Raw genomic sequence first — 23258 nt, 5'->3', positions numbered from 1 at the left:
AGGGAAGTCTGGCTTGCATTCCTCCACATGTTGCAGAACTACAACTCTCAGTACCCCCACCCCATGGGAGCTGTATCTTTTGCTAGGACAGTGCAGCTGTATGTGTGGGTCTGTACAGCAGCAGTAAGACACTGGTATTAGCAAGGCTTCTTATTATATCTCTAGTTCTGCCTCTGAAAACAATGCAGTGGAAATCATTTCTGCTCTGTTAATCAGCTGCTTGTGCTACATTGTTTCCGATGTTAGAACCAGCGGTGCATAACTCACTTGGAATGATAGAGGCAGGCAGAAGAAATGCATGCTCACATATTGTTTGCCCTGAGTGGGGAGTAGTAGAGATAGTAGCAACATAATCTGTGTTTGTTTCCCAACAATAGGAATCTCGGCAGCAGCCGGAGCATTGTGCCAAGGAATGTGCTGCTTACTGAGAAGCTGCAACAAATAGCAGCGTGGGGAGTCGCAACCTGCAGTGTAAGGAGCTGGGAGTTCATAGTAGGCAGGTGTCACGTGATATTGTGTTTGGGACTGTGGCAGTGGTGTAAGATTGTCACTTCTTTCCATTCATCTGATTGTATCCGAAATCCTCTCAACTCCTCTGTGCCCAGCGCCTGCTCAAATATTTACTTAAGGGCTCAGAGCACAGAATGTGAGAGGGTGCAAGTGCAATCAGAGCACAGGGAGCTGCTCATGGTGCTCTGTTGTGTGGCTAATGTATATACATATATATGAGAGTAATGCACAGAATGTGAGAGGGTGCAAGTGCTATCAGAGCACAGGGAGCTGCCCATGGTGCTCTGTTGTGTGGCTAATGTATATACATATATATTCTCATATATATGTATATACATTAGCCACACAACAGAGCACCATGGGCCAAAATAGCCAAATACGTTGTGTGGGTACTGAGCATGGGATACAGAATGTGAGAGGGTGCAAGTGCAGTCAGAGCACAGGGAGCTGCTCATGGTGCTCTGTTGTGTGGCTAATGTATATACATATATATGAGAGTAATGCACAGAATGTGAGAGGGTGCAAGTGCTATCAGAGCACAGGGAGCTGCTCATGGTGCTCTGTTGTGTGGCTATTATATATACATGAATGTGAGAGGGTGCAAGTGCTATCAGAGCACAGGGAGCTGCCCATGGTGCTCTGTTGTGTGGCTAATATAATATATATACATATAGATGAGAGTAATGCACAGAATGTGAGAGGTTGCAAGTGCAATCAGAGCACAGGAAGCTGCCCATGGTGCTCTGTTGTGTGGCTATTATATATACATGAATGTGAGAGGGTGCAAGTGCTATCAGAGCACAGGGAGCTGCCCATGGTGCTCTGTTGTGTGGCTAATGTATATACATATATATGAGAGTAATTCACAGAATGTGAGAGGGTGCAAGTGCAATCAGAGCACAGGGAGCTGCTCATGGTGCTCTGTTGTGTGGCTATTATATATACATGAATGTGAGAGGGTGCAAGTGCTATCAGAGCACAGGGAGCTGCTCATGGTGCTCTGTTGTGTGGCTATTATATATACATGAATGTGAGAGGGTGCAAGTGCTATCAGAGCACAGGGAGCTGCCCATGGTGCTCTGTTGTGTGGCTAATATAATATATATACATATAGATGAGAGTAATGCACAGAATGTGAGAAGGTGCAAGTGCTGTTTGCTCTTCTATCAGAGCTAATGGGGCAGCTAGATACCTCTCTGTGCACCTCATTACCTGCTCCGCACAGTAGAAAGCTGCCCATAGTGCTCTGTTTTATTTATTTACTTGCTTAAATTGAAGTTTCTTTGGTTTGGAGGCTGCATTGGAGCCCTGAAACTACTGTGGCCCCTTTGAGCAATAAAGAAATAAAAGTTATGGTGTAGCAGTTAAACAGGGAGAGCATAATATGCTGGCAGGCTTTGGAGTAATAGGGGTATATTTGGGTGTGTGTAAGGTGCTGCCAGAGCAGGAATTGCAGGTATGAATAGAGTATTGTTAGGGCCACACCCTGGTGCTTGGGGACATACACATTGTGTAAATCAGTCTGTGTGACTCCCATTGTGTCCCTGACACCCCTTGTGTCTCTTTAACTGTCAGACATGAGACTGAACACACCGCTATGTGTCAGTAGCCTGTATCGGTGCAGGAAATGATTGCCAGCTTTGTGACAAGAAGCCCACCATATGATGTGGCTGTATAATGAAAGCAGAGATCTGATTGGTTGCAGCTCTTACCTGCACTTTAGATACTGAATGTTGCATTGCAAGGAAAGTTTCAGCAGGCAACACTGTCCCAAGGAGCTTACAGTCTGAAAGGAGAGAATGATGTAATCAGCGGATGTGCAGCTCTTATATAAGAGATCTATAACCCAGTGTATAATTGTAGTTGTGCCTGGCCCAGAGATAATTGCAGGTATTATATGCACAGGGGTTAATCACAGCTGCCAGTCTGGCTTTGACTGCAAGTGCCACATAATCTTAATCTGCCACTTTATGATGTTGGCAAACAGGACTCCTGTGAGGCCTTATACTAGAGATGGGTGGTGTGTCAGTATGGCAGTTCCACCCCCCAGTGTAACCTGTTCCCAGGCTCAGGGAGGAGGGGAGATATGGGGATTGTGAGTGGATCCCTTATCAGGAGAGACAGGATAAGAGCTCGGAGCTGGAATTCCTGAGCCATGAAACACCCACAATGAGTCACAGCACCCAGTAAATATGTCCAAAACTGTGTCACTTCCCCCTATAACAGTGCAAATAGGTGTGCCCCCTGTCTGATATATGTTGCACCCATGCATGGAACATCAGATCTAGAGCTTTATTCCATGCAGCAGCACCCTGTTATGGATACTATGCACATTGTGTATTTGCAGCACCCACTAAAAAACCTGGTCAGGCAACCCCACACATGATCTACGAGCCAACCCGAGAGCCACTGCCTGACCTGCAGAAGCTTTTCCAGGGCTTCACCCGAAATCCATCTGCTGCTATTCGGCAGGTATCTCACCTGGTGCAGGACCCACATTTGAACCAAAGACCCCTGACAAGTGGTGAGTGTGGGAATTCTCTGCTGCATTCACTGCACCACAGGAGCTCACACTCCAGTCCATTTCATCAGAATTCAGTTAACCCACGTGAAGCTTTTGGACTGTTCTCCTTCCTCTACTGCCCATTCCTGAATCCCTGGATTTATATTTCAACTTCCACCTTCAGCCTGTGCCTCCTGATCCCTCGCTGCAAATTTGCAAATTAGGGTTCAAACTAGTTTCATTGTCTATAGAGCGGCACTCCCATTAGAATCAAAATACTGGTACGGCAATGGGTTCCATGCCCTATTCTTACTATAGTGTTACTACACTATTATTATTAGGAACGTTTCCCATGAATATTCATAGGAATCTCGCCCAATACACGTGTCCAGCAGCAGCAGGTTCAATGCACGGGTTCCAGGGAAGGGTGTCGATAACATTTAGCACATTTTTGCCCAGTTTCTGGAGCTATTTTTAGGAAAATGTGGTTGTGCAATTGATGTGTCAGCAGGATATGAATCCATGAGTCTGGGTCCAGTAATCCCAGATTTATTATGTTTACACATTTACTGATTTTGGCTTGAGGTGATTCAGTTGTTCCTGCTTGTGTTTAGTTCATTATATATTGTATGGGCAGCAGTGCTGCAGCGGAACATATAATAGAGAGATGTGCAGGGTGAATGTCGCTTCAACTCCCTGACACCTCACTGCATTCTGGGAATGCCTGGGGGCACCTTACAGCTCCGAAAGGTTCCCCTAATCAGAGAGTAAATTCCAGTGTCTGTCACTGATAAGCACCCAGATACAGGGAGACATTCAGGGACTGTGAGATAATGCCTTGTGGGGCCAGAATCCCTTCATAACTTCTATAGCTTTAATTTTGTACTGTGTTATCCATTGGAAACATGCAGAGAATGTAAGGTGATCCCTTTATTGGCTAACTGAATAAGTAACAATTGCAAGCAAAATACAAGTGAAAGCTGAAAAGGCACATCATATATATATATACTGTTAGGTCAATAAATTAGATACAGACAGAGATAATAGAAGTAATTAGGGAAGGTTGTATATAGTCCAGGGGTCTGGGTTCAGTCAGGTCACATAGTTTGAACAAGACAAGACAGAATAGGGTAAGATTAACACAACAGCGCACAATTAGGAATTGGACAAGAGAAAAGTAAAGATACAGGTAAGGGTTCCACTGGGTGGGATAACATATGGAACCAGAACTTATCCACTTCACAAATCTATACCGGACTGTAAGGCTAGTGACAGGCTAAGATTCGGCAGACATTTAGTCGCCTCTTTTTCTGGTGAATAATCTCCCGGAAAAGCCTTCCCACCTGCTGGAATCTAAATCGCCAGCGGGATGGCACTCGGAGCAATCCGTTTTCTGAAGTCGCCCAAAGTTGCCTCACGAGGAAACTTTGGGCAACTTTGGAAAACAAAGTGCTTCGAGTGCCGTCCGCCAGCAATTTACATTCTAGCCGATAAGAAGGCAGGGGAAGGCAGGTCGGGGAGATTAGTCGCCCTAAAGAAGACGACTAATTTCCAGAATCTGACGGTGTGTCTCTGCCCTAAGATGTAGCTTGTCCTTAGCTCTGTTTTTTTTCGAGGTGTCATATCCCTTAGTTATAACTGGACATAAAACTCCTGTCTCTGTTCAGGCCACATTCTAGGGTGTTAAACTTTCTCATCAGTTTGAATTTCCACTCCTTCCGCTCCTGTTGTGACTTGAAGTTACCCTTTAAAACTGTGACCCGAAGATCTTTGATGGTGTGGGTATTGCTGCAGAAGTTTGCTGCTACTGGGGCATCTGTGTTGCCATGCTTGATGTTACACCATTCATAACTACTAATAATATGTACTTTACCATGTTTATGATAATTGCAATATGCATTCATTCTTTCACTGATATAGAAAAAAGTACAGAAGATATGATCACTATATATAAAAATATAAAAGGGGGGGGGACAGTAATGAAATAGAGAAAGTACAGAGAAGAGCAACTAAACTGATAAAGGGAATGGAAGGGAAAGGCCATTTGGGATTGGTTACACTGGAGAAGAGACAGTTAAGGGAGATATGATCACTATATATAAATATATAAGGGGATATGATCACTATATATAAATATATAAGGGGGATATGATCACTATATATAAATATATAAGGGGATATGATCATTATATATAAATATATAAGGGGATATGATCACTATATATAAATATATAAGGGGGATATGATCACTATATATAAATATATAAGGGGGATATGATCACTATATATATAAATATATAAGGGGATATGATCACTATATATAAATATATAAGGGGGATATGATCACTATATAAATATATAAGGGGATATGATCACTATATATAAATATATAAGGGGATATGATCACTATATATAAATATATAAGGGGATATGATCACTATATATAAATATATAAGGGGATATGATCACTATATATAAATATATAAGGGGATATGATCACTATATATAAATATATAAGGGGAATATGATCACTATATATAAATATATAAGGAGATATGATCACTATATATAAATATATAAGGGGAATATGATCACTATATATAAATATATAAGGGGATATGATCACTATATATAAATATATAAGGGGATATGATCACTATATATAAATATATAAGGGGATATGATCACTATATATAAATATATAAGGGGGATATGATCACTATATAAATATATAAGGGGATATGATCACTATAATTAAGGGGATATGATCACTATATATAAATATATAAGGGGGATATGATCACTATATAAATATATAAGGGGATATGATCACTATATAAATATATAAGGGGATATGATCACTATATATAAATATATAAGGGGATATGATCACTATATATAAATATATAAGGGGATATGATCACTATATATAAATATATAAGGGGATATGATCACTATATATAAATATATAAGGGGATATGATCACTATATATAAATATATAAGGGGAATATGATCACTATATATAAATATATAAGGAGATATGATCACTATATATAAATATATAAGGGGAATATGATCACTATATATAAATATATAAGGGGGATATGATCACTATATATAAATATATAAGGGGGTATGATCACTATATATAAATATATAAGGAGATATGATCACTATATATAAATATATAAGGGGATATGATCACTATATATAAGTATATAAGGGGAATATGATCACTATATATAAATATATAAGGGGGTTATGATCACTATATATAATATATAAGGAGATATGATCACTATATATAAATATATAAGGGGATATGATCACTATATATAAGTATATAAGGGGAATATGATCACTATATATAAATATATAAGGAGGATATGATCACTATATATAAATATATAAGGAGGATATGATCACTATATATAAATATATAAGGGGGATTTGATCACTATATATAAATATATAAGGAGATATGATCACTATATATAAATATATAAGGGGGATATGATCACTATATATAAATATATAAGGGGGTATGATCACTATATATAAATATATAAGGAGATATGATCACTATATATAAATATATAAGGGGGATATGATCACTATATATAAATATATAAGGGGGATATGATCACTATATATAAATATATAAGGGGGTATGATCACTATATATAAATATATAAGGAGATATGATCACTATATATAAATATATAAGGGGGTATGATCACTATATATAAATATATAAGGAGGATATGATCACTATATATAAATATATAAGGAGGATATGATCACTATATATAAATATATAAGGAGATATGATCACTATATATAAATATATAAGGGGAATATGATCACTATATATAAATATATAAGGGGGATATGATCACTATATATAAATATATAAGGGGGTATGATCACTATATATAAATATATAAGGAGATATGATCACTATATATAAATATATAAGGGGAATATGATCACTATATATAAATATATAAGGGGGTTATGATCACTATATATAAATATATAAGGGGGATGTTACAATAAGCTCTGATGCTTTATTCACCAGTAGATCCAGCAGAAGTGCAAGGGCTTTGCTGTCTGACATGGCTGTACTGGCAGATACATTAGACAGCTTCAGAGAAGGGTCATTTGCCTCTTTTTAGCAAGGGAGAGAAAACAGGGTTAGTGACTGTATCTAGTAATAATAGCATGTGGATCCAGGGGCCTGTGTGATGGGCGTCACTAAGCAGTGCTAAGCAAGTAGGAATGAATTGAGTAGAACTATTCCGGGCTTAGTGGATATGCCCCTCTCTGCTACTTTGGGAGTTTGGAGAAGTCAGTAATAGGTGAGTAGCCAAGTGTGGGGGGTTATTTGCTGCCGGGCAGACTGAGCTTGTGATTGCAGACAGCAGGCGAGACTGGGACAGGGAGGAGGTGGCTGAGAGAGGTGACAGACTGGCACAGAACAGTCTCATCTGGCATTGAGAAGCCGTCCGACAGGTAGAAGCTTGCGGTTTGGTTTTGGTGTTGATAGCCGGGTAGCAAAGTTAGTCTGTGAGAAGCGACTGTATTGAGTGAGGATGATTGGAGTAACATGATATTTGCTATACTGAGTCTAATTCAGAGTACTGGTACCACTGAGTAATGGGTTGGGGGGGTACAATAGAGTATTTGCTCTATACCCTGTTCCCCCAGCACTTACTCTAGGAGGGGCTCCTAATACAGTTGGGCAGGATAAGTTCTTGCCCTGGGGGTGCTGAGCATGGAGAGAGCAATGAGTGTGGGTTTTACAGCAGTGACAGAAGCTGTTGATGTGTGTCAGCTCCGGCTGGACTTTGCTATGGGGTACGGCACAGAGTTCTTCCTGTTTTGTGCACTCGTCTGGCACCCACTCGCTTACACTCATTCCTGGCACTCACGCATTTCTCTGGGCGGGTAAGTGATCCCTGCTGAGCTTTGGGGTGACAAGCAGGTAACCCAAATACACAGGTAAATAGCACAGCCACTTTCTCAGAGCTCTGGGGTATGAGTTGTCCTCTAAAGGGGAGGATAGGGTTAAACAATTGCATGCTTGAGGCTGCGTTGTGCAAATATTGGCAGGTGAATGAGCATTGGCTGCTGGGAAATACAGACTGTTTGTGGCCCAGTTCCAGCCCTTTTGCAGGTCACTAGTACACTCTGAGTGTGTATATGTGTGTTAGACTCATTGTTGTGTACCTTTGTGCTGTGTTGCTTTCACTTTAACACACACTTGCACTTCGCATTTCACTTTAAAGCGCAACTCCGCCCCAAAAAATGTCATTATAAGCAACTTTCCAAACATGTTCATTGCTGTTAAAGTTATTTATAAATGTAATTGCAATTGTAAATGCTTTCCCTGGCTGCTCATACCATCGCAATGTTGTGTCAGTATTCGGCAAGAATCCAGTTCCCACAGTGCCGCTCATGTTCTGAGGTTACAGACCCGAGAAGAAGAATAGCAGAAAAAAAGATGTCATTTTTGGGTTTGCGCAGGAGGGAAATGGAATTTCTTTTAAAATGCTGCTAAACAAATATACATGTCAGTGGATTCCATTAGAAACAAAGGAAGGCACAGCAAGAGCTTGAATGTAATACAATTATTTGTGCATTTAAGGCATTCATGTCACCTGGGTCAGCCGAAAAGCTTTGTTATATGCAAAGAAGCGAATGCATATAAAAATGCAGTCAGGCAAGGTACAATTGAGAATAAATAGGGCATTTCTGTGAATAGGAACATGGAGTCTAAAGAAGGAGGGTGTAGGAGCCTTGCTATGAGAGCCAGCGAAACCGAGAGAGGGCACAGGTTCTCAACTGCTTCTCTTTTTCTCTTAATACCAATCAGAAACCAGTAAATGAAGGCTTCCTTTCAATCACACTCTCAGCCTAAAAATCATAGGCCTGTTTGTCTGACACCAAGAGAAGGAAAGCTTTTTTTTTTTGGGCAGGGTTATATATTTTAATACAGTGTGTACAATAGATCTTGCCAGATATGGGAAGGTGGACAGCGGGTGAGAGATTTTGCTAAAGCATTTAATACGAGATTCTTGGCACGGAGATGGCAGTGGATGTGATCAACTTAGACTTTGCTAAAGTATGTGATACAGTGCCACACAGAAAGTTACTGATTAAATGACTATTGGCCTGGAACATAATATATGTACCTGGCTGAAGGATAGATTACACAGAATGGAGGGGAATTGAACATTTGTATCAACGTTGTTAGGGGAATATTGCTATTTAACTTGTCCATTAATGACCTGTAAGTACTGTCTCTATTTCTTCTGCTGGTGGTACTAAATATAAATACTAAATGCTGTGTACTTCTAAATCACTTTAGTTGGACAGAACATGTTGCGGGTAGTGTCCCTTTAAGAAATTTGCGGTGGTGCTTTGGACTGATCCATAGTTTGGGTAAATAAAGACAGTGTCAGTGTTTGGGTGCATTCCTTGTGCATGAGATATTCCCAGTGAATCTGCCGGAAGAGACATATTTGGCCTGGTTAGTAGGCCCTGTGTATCTGATCAGCAGGGGAAGTCGCCAGTTTGTTCCATTAAGTGCCAGTCTAGCACTGAGTAAATACTGAGAGCCCCATTGCTCCATTTCTCTTATTTAGTTTGGACTTGCTTCTGTTTGCTTGGAGTGTAGTAGCTCAAGGGATCGTGTGACTTGGAGCAGCTAATTAAAGGAGCACTTCCATCATTCCAAATTTCTGAATTCCATTTTGTATTATCCACATTTACTGCACTGTGTGCTAGAAATCAGATTTATGTTCTGTCCCATATGCAGTTCAGTTTCCTCCTTTGCTAAGTTATTGGAAATATTTTATGGCCTGGGATCCTTGAGCCGCACCGGGAAATACCAAAGTACAGATTCTGTAGGAAGGAACGTGTAGGGACTGTTCCCTCGGTACATTGCACCTCCGCTGTGTATTTGTCTTCCCCCAGTGTGGTGGGATTTGTCCGGATACATTCGTGGCTAAATGTAAGTGAATGATCTGATGGGTGACGCAAGTCTGTGGGCCAGTAGAGTAATCATGGGGGTCTGGCCCAAATATACGGCTTGGAGTGTTGCCTGATGGGGTCCAGTCTGAAGGCCAGTTAAGGTGAAACTAAGGAGGATGACTATTTGCTTTATTAGACACTGCGGGTATCTCAGCCTAAATATTTATATCGTCAAAGGGGATGTTCACCTTCAAACACAGCTGCCAGACACTAGTGACACCAACATTAAATTTCAAATTTTGGAAAAACAGTAGGGATGCACCGAATCCACTATTTTGGATTCGGCCGACCCCCGAATCCTTTGCAAAAGATTTGGCTGAATAGCGAACACCGTGGGAAGGGAATGAGCATTGGGTGGGGAAAGGGAAAAAAATTTTTACTTCCTTGTTTTGTGACAAAAAGTCACGCAATTTCCCTCCCCACCCCTAAATTGCATATGCAAATTAGGATTCGGTTCAGCCCGAATCCTGCTTAAAAAGGCAGAATCATGAACCAAATCCTGGATGCATCCCTAGAAAACTGTAAAAAAATAAAAGATGGAAAGCCATTTGTAAAAAAGTCTTTGTTTATGGTGAACAATCTGAAAACAACAGAGCTGAAAAAAGTGTTTGGACGGTGAACAACCCCTTTAAATGATGTATTCTGTTGCTCTTATTAGTGTCTGCGCTCTCTAACACCTCCTCTTTATATGTAGGTGGGAGAACTTGGATCGTTGGTGAATGGAAAGGGATATATATGGCGACATGGCTGACCAGCATATCCCTGTAGGTCAGGGTGTCCAGATCCGGTTTATTGGTGACCTGAAGGAAAATGGAAAACCCAGGGGCAAGCGATCCAAGCAAGATTCCTACGGGGTAGCTGTACGGGTGCAAGGGATAGACGGGCAGCCCTTTGTGGTGTTAAATAGTGGGGACAAAGCCAAGTCTTCTTTTGGAGTACAGATCAAATCACAGGAACCTTATTTAAATGCTTCCAATACAAGCCCACCCAACTACCAGAACTACTCATCAAAGCCCAGAGGGCCCAGCAGATCCATAAGCTCAGAATCTGAACTGCCAGAGAACCCATATGGAAGCAGAGGCTACAGACCAAGCAGTTCCCATTACAGCAGTGCCTCCGATGAAGAGCAGAAACCACGTGGTAACATCAGAGGAAGCGATGGATTGTCCTCTTTACCTCGACCCTTGCAGGCATCCCGTAGGGAAGAACTCAGACGCTCCCAGTCGCACAGTTCCTTGCTTGAACCTGACGTCGAGGAGTCCTACGACTATGATCACCATTATAGCGAGCGCTCATCCACCCTTGACACCACTTACTCCCAGTCCTCCAGAGACTCAGCATGGAGCCGCAGCAGCCAGAAGAAGATAGACAATGGTGATTACCCATCACTTGGCTACAGGTCTGCAACCTCTCAGCAATCTACCTCTGTCAGTAACAAGACAAAGAAAAATGGACTTTCCACCTCCTCACCCTCAAATCAGTCCAACGAGGACATTGACACCAAACCCCTGTCATCTGTGGATTCTTTGATCAACAAGTTTGACATTAAGGGCCAGGTACGAGGCAGGACGGCAAGACGGAGCCAGGCTCTGAAGGATGAACGGAAGCGCTCTCAAAGCTTGGATGGGCGCAAGAATTACCATGACACTGCTGACTCCAGAGAAATAATTGTTGAGAAGCAAAATGAGGTGCAGACAATGAGGGAACCTGTCAATGCTAGTAACCGGTCCTTTAACAGACAGACCCTGGAAAGGGGGGATATCAGCAAGACCAGACTGACCAAAGAGTGGTTGGACCAAGACAGAGAAGAGCCGGTGATTCTGAAACAGCAAAGAACTGTCCAGAGTGAATTCCAGGTATGTGGGTATCGGTAGCCAGGAATGACCTACCCAGTATTGATGTCTTGATCTATAGCTGTACCTTGTATTCTGTTTTTTCATATCTTTCTCAGCTGAAAAGTACCCCAGATCTTCTGAGGGATCAGCAGCCGGATGGCAATGACCCCACTCGAGAGATGATCTTTGGCATCCTTAGGGAAGGGTGAGCGATCTTCTGATACTGACCGTAGTCTTTCTATTCCCCATGAGTTTGGAAAGGATCAGAGAAACCTCTCTGCCCTAATTCCCACCTCTTTTTGCAAGATTTTGATTCAGCCATATTATTTGTATTTAATGATAGTGGAAACAAATGTATCCAAACCCAAATATGTCCCTGCTGGGTCAACCAGCAGGACCTGTTGAGTTCCTCAGTCTGGGTATTTTCTCAGCCATGGGCCTGTTTGTTCAGGTGTTTCTGGTTCCTAAGAAGAATGGATTTTGACTCAGTTTCTTCTGTTTCTCTTGCATAGCTCACTAGAGAGTGAGAATACCCTGAGGAAAAAGACCAGTATCCTGCTGGAGAAGTTGCCTTCTTTACAAGTAGGTGTTAAAGCTTTTACCGATGTCATTTGGATTGAGATGATGATAAAATTGCCATTAATCCATTAACATAGGGGAATCTGCTCTCTCTGCAGGTCCAACCAGGAGAGGACACCATCTCCCTTGGATCTCAGAAGAAAGAACTGGAGCGGAAAGTGGCAGAACTGCAGAGGCAACTGGATGATGAGATGAAGGTAGGTGGAAATAACTGGACCTTGTATATATTGCTTCAGCATTGGCTCTCCCTGCTCTGCTGAGATAAGAGCAATGATTATCAGCCTAAGGCTTTACTGTTATACGGTTGAATGGAGGAAATTCTAGAAGCCACTGGTAGAAGGTCACTAGCTTGAGAGGAAATTCTGTAAGGTCCTAAATGACCCACTGGCTTTGGGAATCCATAGCTCCCTATGCCATGTATGCTTTAAGCACATTCATTGTGGGGTTCCTGGTTAAACGTATCTGTGAGACTGAGCTTGTCTTTTCGCTCTTTGCAGCAAAGGATGAAGTTGGAAACCTCTCAGGGGCGCCCCAAGGCCGGCATGCAGAGGCTGGAGATTGAGCTAGAGGAGAGCAAGGAGGAGTGCAGCCGGCTGAAGGAACTGTACGAAAAGAAGAAGAACGAGCTGAGCGCGATGTCTCAGGAGTAAGTAGTGGTGGTATCACCAGGGCACTTAGTGTAGTGTGTCTGTACCACCTTCACTCACTCATCCCGTCTCTCGTACAGGCTCATGGAAGTGAGAATGGGCAAAGAGCAGGTGGAGACCAAGCTCAGAACCATGGAGGATAAACTTATGGATTCCAAGGAAGAGTTGTCCCACCTACGGGCAAAGGGTGGCACCTCCCCTGACAAACTGGCTTTATTGAAGGTAATTCTTCCACTTCTGCTTACCAGTCCCCCTCCCAAGCTTCTCCCATTGGAGCAAACTTGGCAGCTTGACTTGCTTCTGCAGCTGCACTTTGTGCCTGTTTTATTGCCCTGGGGTAAAACAGAGCCCGGCCTTACTTGTGAGAGGTGGTGGGGGAATTGATTGTTGCAAAAATAGCTTTCACCACGGGCAATGTTTCATTGAAGTAGTTAGCAAGCATGGAAGGAATTCCAGGTTACACACTATAGCAGCAGAGCCATTAATGATTAACTTTGTGCCAAAAAGTCCTCAGTGTCCCAGGTGCAGCCCAGATAAGCTTAGACACATTATTTCTCCCACTGGGGTTGTTGTTTGGGAGAACAAGTCTCTTTCTTAATCAGTGGAGCAGCTAAAGAGAGAAAACATGGCAGCTGTAGCTGAACTAACTAAGCCAAGGGCCCCACTATCAGTCCAAAGAGTTTGAAGGTGAAGAAATGGACTAGGGGTTCTTTGGTTGTGCTGTGATTAGTTGGAATTATAGGTTTTAAGTGTATACAGGGGTGTAGGGCTTATATCCTCGTACTCTCCCCTCCCACCTGGCTCGCTCCGTACCTGCAGGAGCTGGAGGAGGTCCAAGACGAGCTGGACGAGGTCCTACAGATCCGCCAGAAGCAGGAAGAGCTGTTGCGCCAAAAGGACCGGGAGCTGACTGCCCTGAAGGGGGCGCTGAAAGATGAGGTGGCCAATCATGACAAAGACTTGGACCGGGTGAGGGAGCAGTACCAGAATGACATGCAGCAGCTGCGAAAGAACATGGACAATGTCTCTCAGGTACAAGGCCAGACTCCCCACCCTTTAGCTAAGTTAATTTGGGATGTGCTGTGATCATTCTGTTACATGTAGCTCGTGTTAGAGCTCTGTGTGTTTGTATTGTGTGTGTTAGAGGGCTTGCATTTTACCAACACTGTCTGCATTGGGTATTGCTTGGAGGTGTGTGGGGCTTAGCAGCTGGTGGAGGTGTGTATATATAAATATATCTCTCTCTCTATATATGTATTGTATAGTGTTGTTCCCTGCCCTGTGAGTTTTGTGTGTTTTACCACTCTCTGCCCAAACCCCTTAACCTGGCCAGGACCAACTCAGCCTGGAGTCAGAACGGCAGAAAATAAACCAGGTGGTGCGGAACCTGCAGCGCGAGCTGGAAGAGAGCAGCGACGAGATCAGCCAATGGAAAGAGATGTTCCAGAAGAACAAGGAGGAGCTGCGCAGCACAAAGCAGGAGTGAGTAACTCCCTCGCTTACGCTTCATTTTTGGCATCCCAAAGACGTAGCTATTCTAAATAACAATCCTTGTTACACAGTCATAAACAGGGACAACTTTGTATTTTATTCCTTGCTAAAAAGTCATCCAACTCTTCCTTGAAGCTATCTAATGTATCTGCCAGTACAGCTGCTTTGGATGGACATTCCCCCTACTTCTTTCCCTGTAGCACTCCCTTCCTTACTTAACATGGAACTTCCTTTCCTCTAATCTCATTGGCTCCCTCATGTTTGCTGGGAGGAGCTACTAGTGAATAATATATGAAAGAGTTTATTGTGTGGTCCACTCATATATTTATACATAGTGATCATATCCCCTTATATATTTATATATAGTGATCATATCCCCCTTATATATTTATATATAGTGATCATATCCCCCTTATATATTTATATATAGTGATCATATCCCCCTTATATATTTATATATAGTGATCATATTCCCTTATATATTTATATATAGTGATCATATCCCCTTATATATTTATATATAGTGATCATATCCCCTTATATATTTATATATATATATATATATATATATATATATATATATATATATATATATATATATATATATATATATATATAGTGATCATATCATACCCGCAATGCGGGTGCTCCCACAACCCCCCTTGTGTATAGTGATCATATCCCCTTATATATTTATATATATAGTGATCATATCCCCTTTAATATGTATATATAGTGATCATGATCATATCCCCTTATATATTTATATATAGTGATCATATCCCCATTATATGATCGTTTCCTCTTATATATTTATATATAGTGATCGTATCCCCTTATATATTTATATACAGTGATCGTATCCCTCTTATATATTTATATACAGTGATCGTATCCCCTTATATATTTATATATAGTGATCGTATCCCCTTATATATTTATATATAGTGATCATATCCCCTTATATATTTATATATAGTGATCATATCTCCCTTATATATTTATATATAGTGATCATATCCCCTTATATATTTATATATAGTGATCATATCCCCTTATATATTTATATATAGTGATCATATCCCCTTATATATTTATATATAGTGATCATATCCCCTTATATATTTATATATAGTGATCATATCCCCCTTATATATTTATATATAGTGATCATATCCCCCTTATATATTTATATATAGTGATCATATCCCCCTTATATATTTATATATAGTGATCATATCCCCTTATATATTTATATATAGTGATTATATCCTCCTTATATATTTATATATAGGGATCATATCCCCTTATATATTTATATATAGTGATCATATCCCCCTTATATATTTATATATAATGATCATATCCCCCTTATATATTTATATATAGTGATCATATCCCCTTATATATTTATATATAGTGATCATATCCTCCTTATATATTTATATATAGGGATCATATCCCCTTATATATTTATATATAGGGATCATATCCCCTTATATATTTATATATAGTGATCATATCTCCCTTATATATTTATATATAGTGATCATATCCCCTTATATATTTATATATAGTGATCATATCCTCCTTATATATTTATATATAGGGATCATATCCCCTTATATATTTATATATAGTGATCATATCCCCTTATATATTTATATATAGTGATCATATCTCCCTTATATATTTATATATAGTGATCATATCCCCTTATATATTTATATATAGTGATCATATCCCCTTATATATTTATATATAGTGATCATATCCCCTTATATATTTATATATAGTGATCATATCCCCCTTATATATTTATATATAGTGATCATATCCCCTTATATATTTATATATAGTGATCATATCCCCCTTAACTGTCTCTTCTCCAGTGTAACCAATCCCAACTTGCCTTTCCCCATAACTGATCCCTTCCAAGTAGAGAATGTACCATTAACACCCAACCTCTGCAGGTGATTCTGTAGCCAGTGTCCTATCCATGTACAAACAGCATTGTTATATAAATAGTAGTAATAAGCTGAGCTCTAAAGCAAGACAAAAGTGTGGGTTTGTTGGGTAGGAAAGTCCCACACAATACACACTAGATAGTTTAATGCTCCATGTTGTTATACATGGCTGAGTTTAGTGGCTAGTGTTATCCCCTGTGCTGCCCCTCCAGACAGAGAGGTGGATAAGGAGTTTTTGGGCAGTTGAGTTCTCACTCGTGTGTCCCCATGACACCGTTTGCTGCTCCCTCTGTGCAGAGGCCTCCCACTGTCTCCATTGTTCCCCCTGTTGTTCTTTGCCTTTGGTGCATTCATGTTCATCAGCTGGCAGTAAATTGCAGAGATAGCAGCTTCCTTCTCTCCCACCCTCAGGAATTCTTCCGCATGTATCCTTGTGCTGCACTCTTACCCTCACTAATAAGCGTTTCTGCTTGTCAGGCTCTTGCAGATGAAGCTGGAGAAAGAGGAGTCTGAGGATGAGCTGAAAGAGACCCGAGACCGCTTCTCCTTACTGCAGTCAGAGCTGGCACAAGTCAAGAAGGGATCTGTAGATCCTGGAGAAGTTGCCAGTGTTAGAAAGGTGAGATTGGACATGGGTCTTCTACACAAGGCTCGGAATATATAAGCCACCTTGTCTTATCTCCTGTTGTATCCCATCTCCTATAAAGCAGCATTGGTGGGCAGAGGGGAAGATAAAATGATTTGATAAGTGTTCCTTAAAGGGGAACTATAGCTCAACAAAGGAGTAAGCTAGGAATGTTATAACATATATTTTGGGTTTCCTAGGCAACCACAGCCCTTTAGCAGGAACGATCTGTGTCTCCAAAGATGCCCCAGTAGCTCCCCATCTTCTTTTCTGCTGATTCACTGATTCACATGCTCTGTGCTGCTGTCACTTACTGAGCTTAGGGAGCCACTCACAATATACAGTACACATAGAATAGAAATGTCACAATATAAGGCTGATTAGTAATTAATACACATAATTACTACATGGCAGCACAGAAACCAGTGCAATTAGCATCAGAATTGAATAATCAGCAAACCTGTAGCATCAGCTTATATTACAGCCAGGGAAGCTCATTTTCTGCTGGATAATTAGTGACGAGCCCTAAGCTTAGCTTCTCAACAGCCAATCAGAGCCCACTGAGCATGTGAGTGTCACAGACACTTTCCAAGATGGTGACCCCCTGTGACAAGTTTGAAGTCCTGGATCATTGCTGCTATTGACAAGCTCAAACTTTAGCCTCGTGCAATAAATTCACTATATAAAATATGCCATTTTTAGCCACATTGATTTTTAGGGTTTAGTTCTCCTTTAATGATAATGACTGCTCTAGAACATTTATTGGAGGCACAGTGTTCTGGTTTAGAGGAAGAGTATTTTTATTATCATCCTTTCCTTGTATAGAGCTGACATATTCCACATTGCTTTACATAGTCACTCACATCAGTTTCTGCCCCATTCCTACACACACACTAAGGGCAATTTTATCAGGAGCCTCTGTGTCTTTGGGATGTGGGAGAAAATCAGAGCCCCTGGGTGAAAATCAATGCTGATACAGGAAGAACATGATCACTGCTTGCCCCAGTCAGAAATGAACTCAGGACCCCAGCACTGAGCCACAATCATTTTCCATTGTTCTAGAATTCATGAGATGATAAATGCTCTAAAACACATGCAGCCCATAGAGTAGCATTGTTTTATGTACAATTTATTGGGCCATTACTGCTCTAGAACAAGTGCCGCCTGTAAGAGTATATTTGGTGCAGAATGTGTGCAGTCCATAGAATGCCACTGATCTAGAACATAAGCAATCCTTAAAGGCATCTGATCTAGAATATGTGCAATCCACAAGAGCATCTCTGGTGTAGAACATATGGCATCCATTGGAAAATAACTGTCTGAAGTATACACATGCAACATGGATTAGGTAAGATTGTGACTGGTCCAAAACATGCACAGAATGCAATCTATAAAGGCATCTGCTCTCAAGAACATATGCATGGAAAGTGATGTCATGGCTTGAAGCTGAGGATGGAAAAGGCAGCCTGATGCATTGCTTCTGTTCTAGAACACAAACAGCATGGTGCCATCTCTAGAATGGTAATTGTTCTAGAACATGTACATAGAAGTTTCATTCCATGTGTTTAGTCAGAGAAGGGAATCCATTGCTCTGGCCCATTTTTGTTTCTTGTGCTTTGCAGGAGCTGCAGCGGGTTCAAGATCAGCTGAAACAACTATCTGTGGACAAGCAGAAGGTGGAAGAGAACCTGCAACAGCGAGAGAGGGAAATGTCTGCCCTGAAAGGGACACTTAAGGAGGAGGTATCAGGGCGGGACCGTGAGACAGTCAGACTGCGGGAGCAGTTGCAGTCAGAGGTGATGCAGGTCAAGAAAGAGAATGAAGGTCTTGCCAAGGTGAGGAAAAGACTGCCAGCAAAATGTCAGCATTTGTATCTGTGAGGAGAGCATATTTGGGGAGGTACCCCTGGCAAGGGACACATTTATATCATATATATGTCAAATAGAATGCTCTGGGCTCACAGAATTGCCCCCTAGTAGAGAAAGTCTAACTGGGTTTGCGAGTTCCTAAAGCATGTGCCAGTGACTACTCATTTCCTGGAATATTCAAACCTGAAGGGATCTCTAAGGGCTTCCACAGATCTAGAACATTTTGGTTCTCCCCCCCCTAGGAATCTCGGCGCATTCAGGATCAGCTGAAACAGGTGTTGCTGGAAAAGCAGAGACATGAGGAGACTGTACACCAGAGAGAGAGGGAGCTGTCAGTGCTGAAGGGGGCCCTGAAGGACGAGGTGTCTGGCCGAGACCGTGAGACAGAGAAACTGAGGGAGCGGTTAGAGCAGGATGCGCTAATGACTAAGAGAAGCTACGAAGAGCTGGTCAAGGTGAGGAATCTCTCCATTGAGTGAAGAGAACATGACAATATTTAACATTATTGGTAGAGATAAAGCTACATGATAAGTCAGGGGGTTTACATACTGTTCTGGTTCCTCCACAGATCAACAAAAGGCTGGAGAGTGAGAAGACAGACTTAGAACGTGTGAGGCAAGTGATCGAGAACAATTTGCAGGAGTCCCGCGAAGAGAATGACGATCTCAGGAGGAAGATCTTGGGGTTGGAGGCACAGCTGAAGGAAACCAACACATTCTGCGATGACCTTCAGCGGGCAGAGTCTCGGCTGAAAGACAAGATCAATAAGCTGGAGGTATGTGTGTAGCCCCTGCCTCACCTGTTCTCCAAATCTAAAAGCAATGTTCTCACTGCTGGGACCCAGTTCACAAGCCACTGGTTGGAAATCGCTGGTCTAGATTGTAATTGGCTGGCGTGTGGCCCAATGCTGGATAAAGCAATGGGACAGTTGCAATGTGGAATACTAGAGACTCCGCCCCAGTTTGGCAGCATTTTGGGGTGTTTGACTTGTGTGGTTGCACAAGGCACCACATGAAAGGGGAGATTGTTGATGGGGGGCCATTGCACTATTTTGCACACAGTACAATTTACCCTTAGGGGTGACATACTTTTTTAGCTGCTTGTGTTTTTGGGGTGAAATGTTGTTTATTTTTTAGCTGATGAAGCAATTCTCTTCTTCTGGTTTAGGCTGAACGCAAGAGAATGGAGGACAGTCTGGGTGAAGTTGCGGATCAGGAGCAGGAATTGGCTTTTGTGAAACGTGACCTGGAGAGCAAACTGGATGAGGCTCAGCGTAGCCTGAAACGTCTCTCTCTGGAATATGAGGAGCTGCAGGAGTGCTACCAGGAGGAGATGAAGCAGAAGGACCATCTTAAGAAAACCAAAAATGAGTTGGAGGAGCAGAAGCGACTTCTGGACAAGTCCATGGATAAACTAACCAGAGAGGTGAGCAGACGGGGTAGATGGACCAGTGAGTTGAGGAGGTGGGTGTAGATGAACCAGGTAGGTGAGTAGATGTAGGAAAGGTGGAACAGACAGGTGAGGGGGTGGGGAGAGATGGACCAAGGAGGTAAGGAGATTGGGGAATCGTTGGGTCAGAGAAGTGGGGAGATGGGGGAGAGATGGACCAGGGAGGTCAGGAGATTGGGGAGAGATGGACCAGGGAGGTCAGGAGATTGGTGATACATGAACCACATTGGTGAGTAGACTGGGAATAAACTAACCAGGAAGGTGATGAGACTGGAGACAAACAGGCATGGTATTAACACCATAAGAAGAACTATTTGGGATTCTGATCTCTCTCCAATTGGTTCCCACAGCTGGATAACATGTCCAATGAGTCGCGGGGATCCCTGCAGTTGCTGCAGACCCAGCTGGAAGAATACAGGGAGAAATCTCGGAAAGAGATTGGAGAGGCCCAGAAACAGGCTAAGGAGAAAACAGCCGAGGCTGAGAGACACCAGTTCAACTCCAGCCGGATGCAGGAAGAGGTGAGTGGGAACTGGAGGGTAGTTGCAGTGCACCCAGCCGGTTCTGCTTCATTATCGGGGATACAGTACATTGGGGAGTAGTGGAAAGATATGTATCAGGGGTGCTGGTCTGATATTTCTTTGGGAATTATTTTAAGGCCATTTATGGCTGTGAGTGGAACTAAAGGTCTCTGCAAATTACTCTCTCTTATGTCATAGTTGCTTGTGTTCTAGAGAGTTCCGCCAGTCTCTGGCTCAGTTCATTCATTCTTTGTTGTTAATGAGAGATGGTCACTCCAGGGAGAGTCTGGGATGTGTGACTCAGCCTGAGGCCAGCAGGGGGCGCTTCAGTACAGCACATTGTCCCAGTACTGACTGTGGTTCACATACAGGTACAGAAGCTGAAATTGGCTCTACAAGAGCTCCAGGTGGAGAAGGAGACGGTGGAGCTGGACAAACAGATGATCAGCCAGCGGCTACAGAGCCTGGAGCAGGACATAGAGTCCAAGAAACGAGTCCAGGATGACCGCTCACGACAAGTCAAAGTTCTGGAGGTTGGTTGTGGTTGTGGGGGTTTTATTAATTCATGTTTTCATTTCCCCTGGGGATCAATCACTAACAGGGCTAGTTTTGCATCATTCCTATAGGCTGTAGCCAGACTTCACAGAGCCAGTGTCTGATTGGTTGCACCGTGAGTTTCCACATTGCATTTAGTTGTGTTGTACAGTATGTGTATGTGTGTGTGTGTGTGTGTGTATGACAGAGTAAGCGCTTATTTGTGCTCTACAGTATGGGGGCAAGTGGCAGACACCCACATGTACAGAGAAAGGAAGCACCCACCCTACAGCACCCACCCTACACTCCTCTCTGTTTGTCTCTTTAGGACAAGCTGAAGCGCATGGAGGCTGAGCTGGACGAGGAGAAGAACACGGTGGAGCTTCTGACTGACAGAGTTAATAGGAGCAGAGACCAGGTAACATTCCTGGAGGCTCAGGCCACATCATACCCTTCTTGGGTTGTAAGCTCTGAGACCTAGATTTATGGGACATTGATCTTCTCTTTACTTGTGTTTGTCTTATTAAGCCTTAGGTGGTGGTTCACCTTTAAGTTGACTTTTAACATGTTATAGAATGATCAAGCAACTTTTCAATTGGTCTTCATTATTTAATTTTTATAGTTTTTAAATTATTTGCCTTCTTCTTATGATTCTTTCCAGCTTTTTCAAATGAGAGTCACTGACCCCATCTAAAAAACAAATGCTCTGTAAGGCTACAATTTTATAAGATGAATTACTCCTGTTTCTATTCAGACCCTCGCTTATTCATATTCCAGTCTCTTATTCACATCAGTGCATGGTTGCTAGGGGAATTTGGACCCCAGCAACTAGATGGCTGAAACTGCAAACTGGAGAGCTGCTGAATAAAAAGCTAAATAAGTCAAAAACCACAAATGATAAAAAATGAAAACCAATTGCAATTTGTTACATAGTTACATAGTTACATAGTTAAATTGGGTTGAAAAAAGACAAAGTCCATCAAGTTCAACCCCTCCAAATGAAAACCCAGCATCCATACACACACCCCTCCCTACTTTTAATTAAAATTCTATATACCCATACCTATATTAACTATAGAGTTTAGTATCACAATAGCCTTTAATATTATGTCTGTCCAAAAAATCATCCAAGCCATTCTTAAAGGCATTAACTGAATCAGCCATCACAACATCACCCGGCAGTGCATTCCACAACCTCACTGTCCTGACTGTGAAGAACCCTCTACGTTGCTTCAAATGAAAGTTCTTTTCTTCTAGTCTAAAGGGGTGGCCTCTGGTACGGTGATCCACTTTATGGGTAAAAAGGTCCCCTGCCATTTGTCTATAATGTCCTCTAATGTACTTGTAAAGTGTAATCATGTCCCCTCGCAAGCGCCTTTTTTCCAGAGAAAACAACCCCAACCTTGACAGTCTACCCTCATAATTTAAGTCTTCCGTCCCTCTAACCAATTTAGTTGCACGTCTCTGCACTCTCTCCAGCTCATTTATATCCCTCTTAAGGACTGGAGTCCAAAACTGAACTGCATACTCCAGATGAGGCCTTACCAGGGACCTATAAAGAGGCATAATTATGTTTTCATCCCTTGAGTTAATGCCCTTTTTTATGCAAGACAGAACTTTATTTGCTTTAGTAGCCACAGAATGACACTGCCCAGAATTAGACAACGTGTTATCTACAAAGACCCCTAGA

The 23258-nt window shown here is 42.0% G+C and overlaps 1 protein-coding gene across 5 annotated transcripts in view; it reads left to right on the top strand.

The window, feature by feature from the left end:
• cgn.L (cingulin L homeolog) overlaps positions 1-23258 on the top strand; it is a 31525-nt gene that overhangs the window by 4511 nt on the left and 3756 nt on the right. The window contains exons 1-17 of one of the 5 annotated variants that reach the window (XM_018228711.2): positions 449-471; positions 10747-11908; positions 12004-12092; positions 12400-12469; positions 12565-12663; positions 12964-13112; positions 13194-13335; positions 13933-14145; positions 14447-14595; positions 17049-17190; positions 18819-19031; positions 19307-19519; positions 19633-19839; positions 20232-20489; positions 20864-21034; positions 21406-21567; positions 21897-21986. In XM_018228711.2, the coding sequence (XP_018084200.1) occupies positions 10772-11908; positions 12004-12092; positions 12400-12469; positions 12565-12663; positions 12964-13112; positions 13194-13335; positions 13933-14145; positions 14447-14595; positions 17049-17190; positions 18819-19031; positions 19307-19519; positions 19633-19839; positions 20232-20489; positions 20864-21034; positions 21406-21567; positions 21897-21986 (3504 nt within the window). In that variant the 5' untranslated portion in view covers positions 449-471; positions 10747-10771. 5 annotated transcript variants of the gene reach the window in all.

Source organism: Xenopus laevis, chromosome 8L (genome assembly GCF_017654675.1).
Source record: "Xenopus laevis strain J_2021 chromosome 8L, Xenopus_laevis_v10.1, whole genome shotgun sequence".
Lineage (NCBI taxonomy): Eukaryota > Metazoa > Chordata > Amphibia > Anura > Pipidae > Xenopus > Xenopus laevis.
This window is presented reverse-complemented; position numbering and strand designations above follow the sequence as displayed.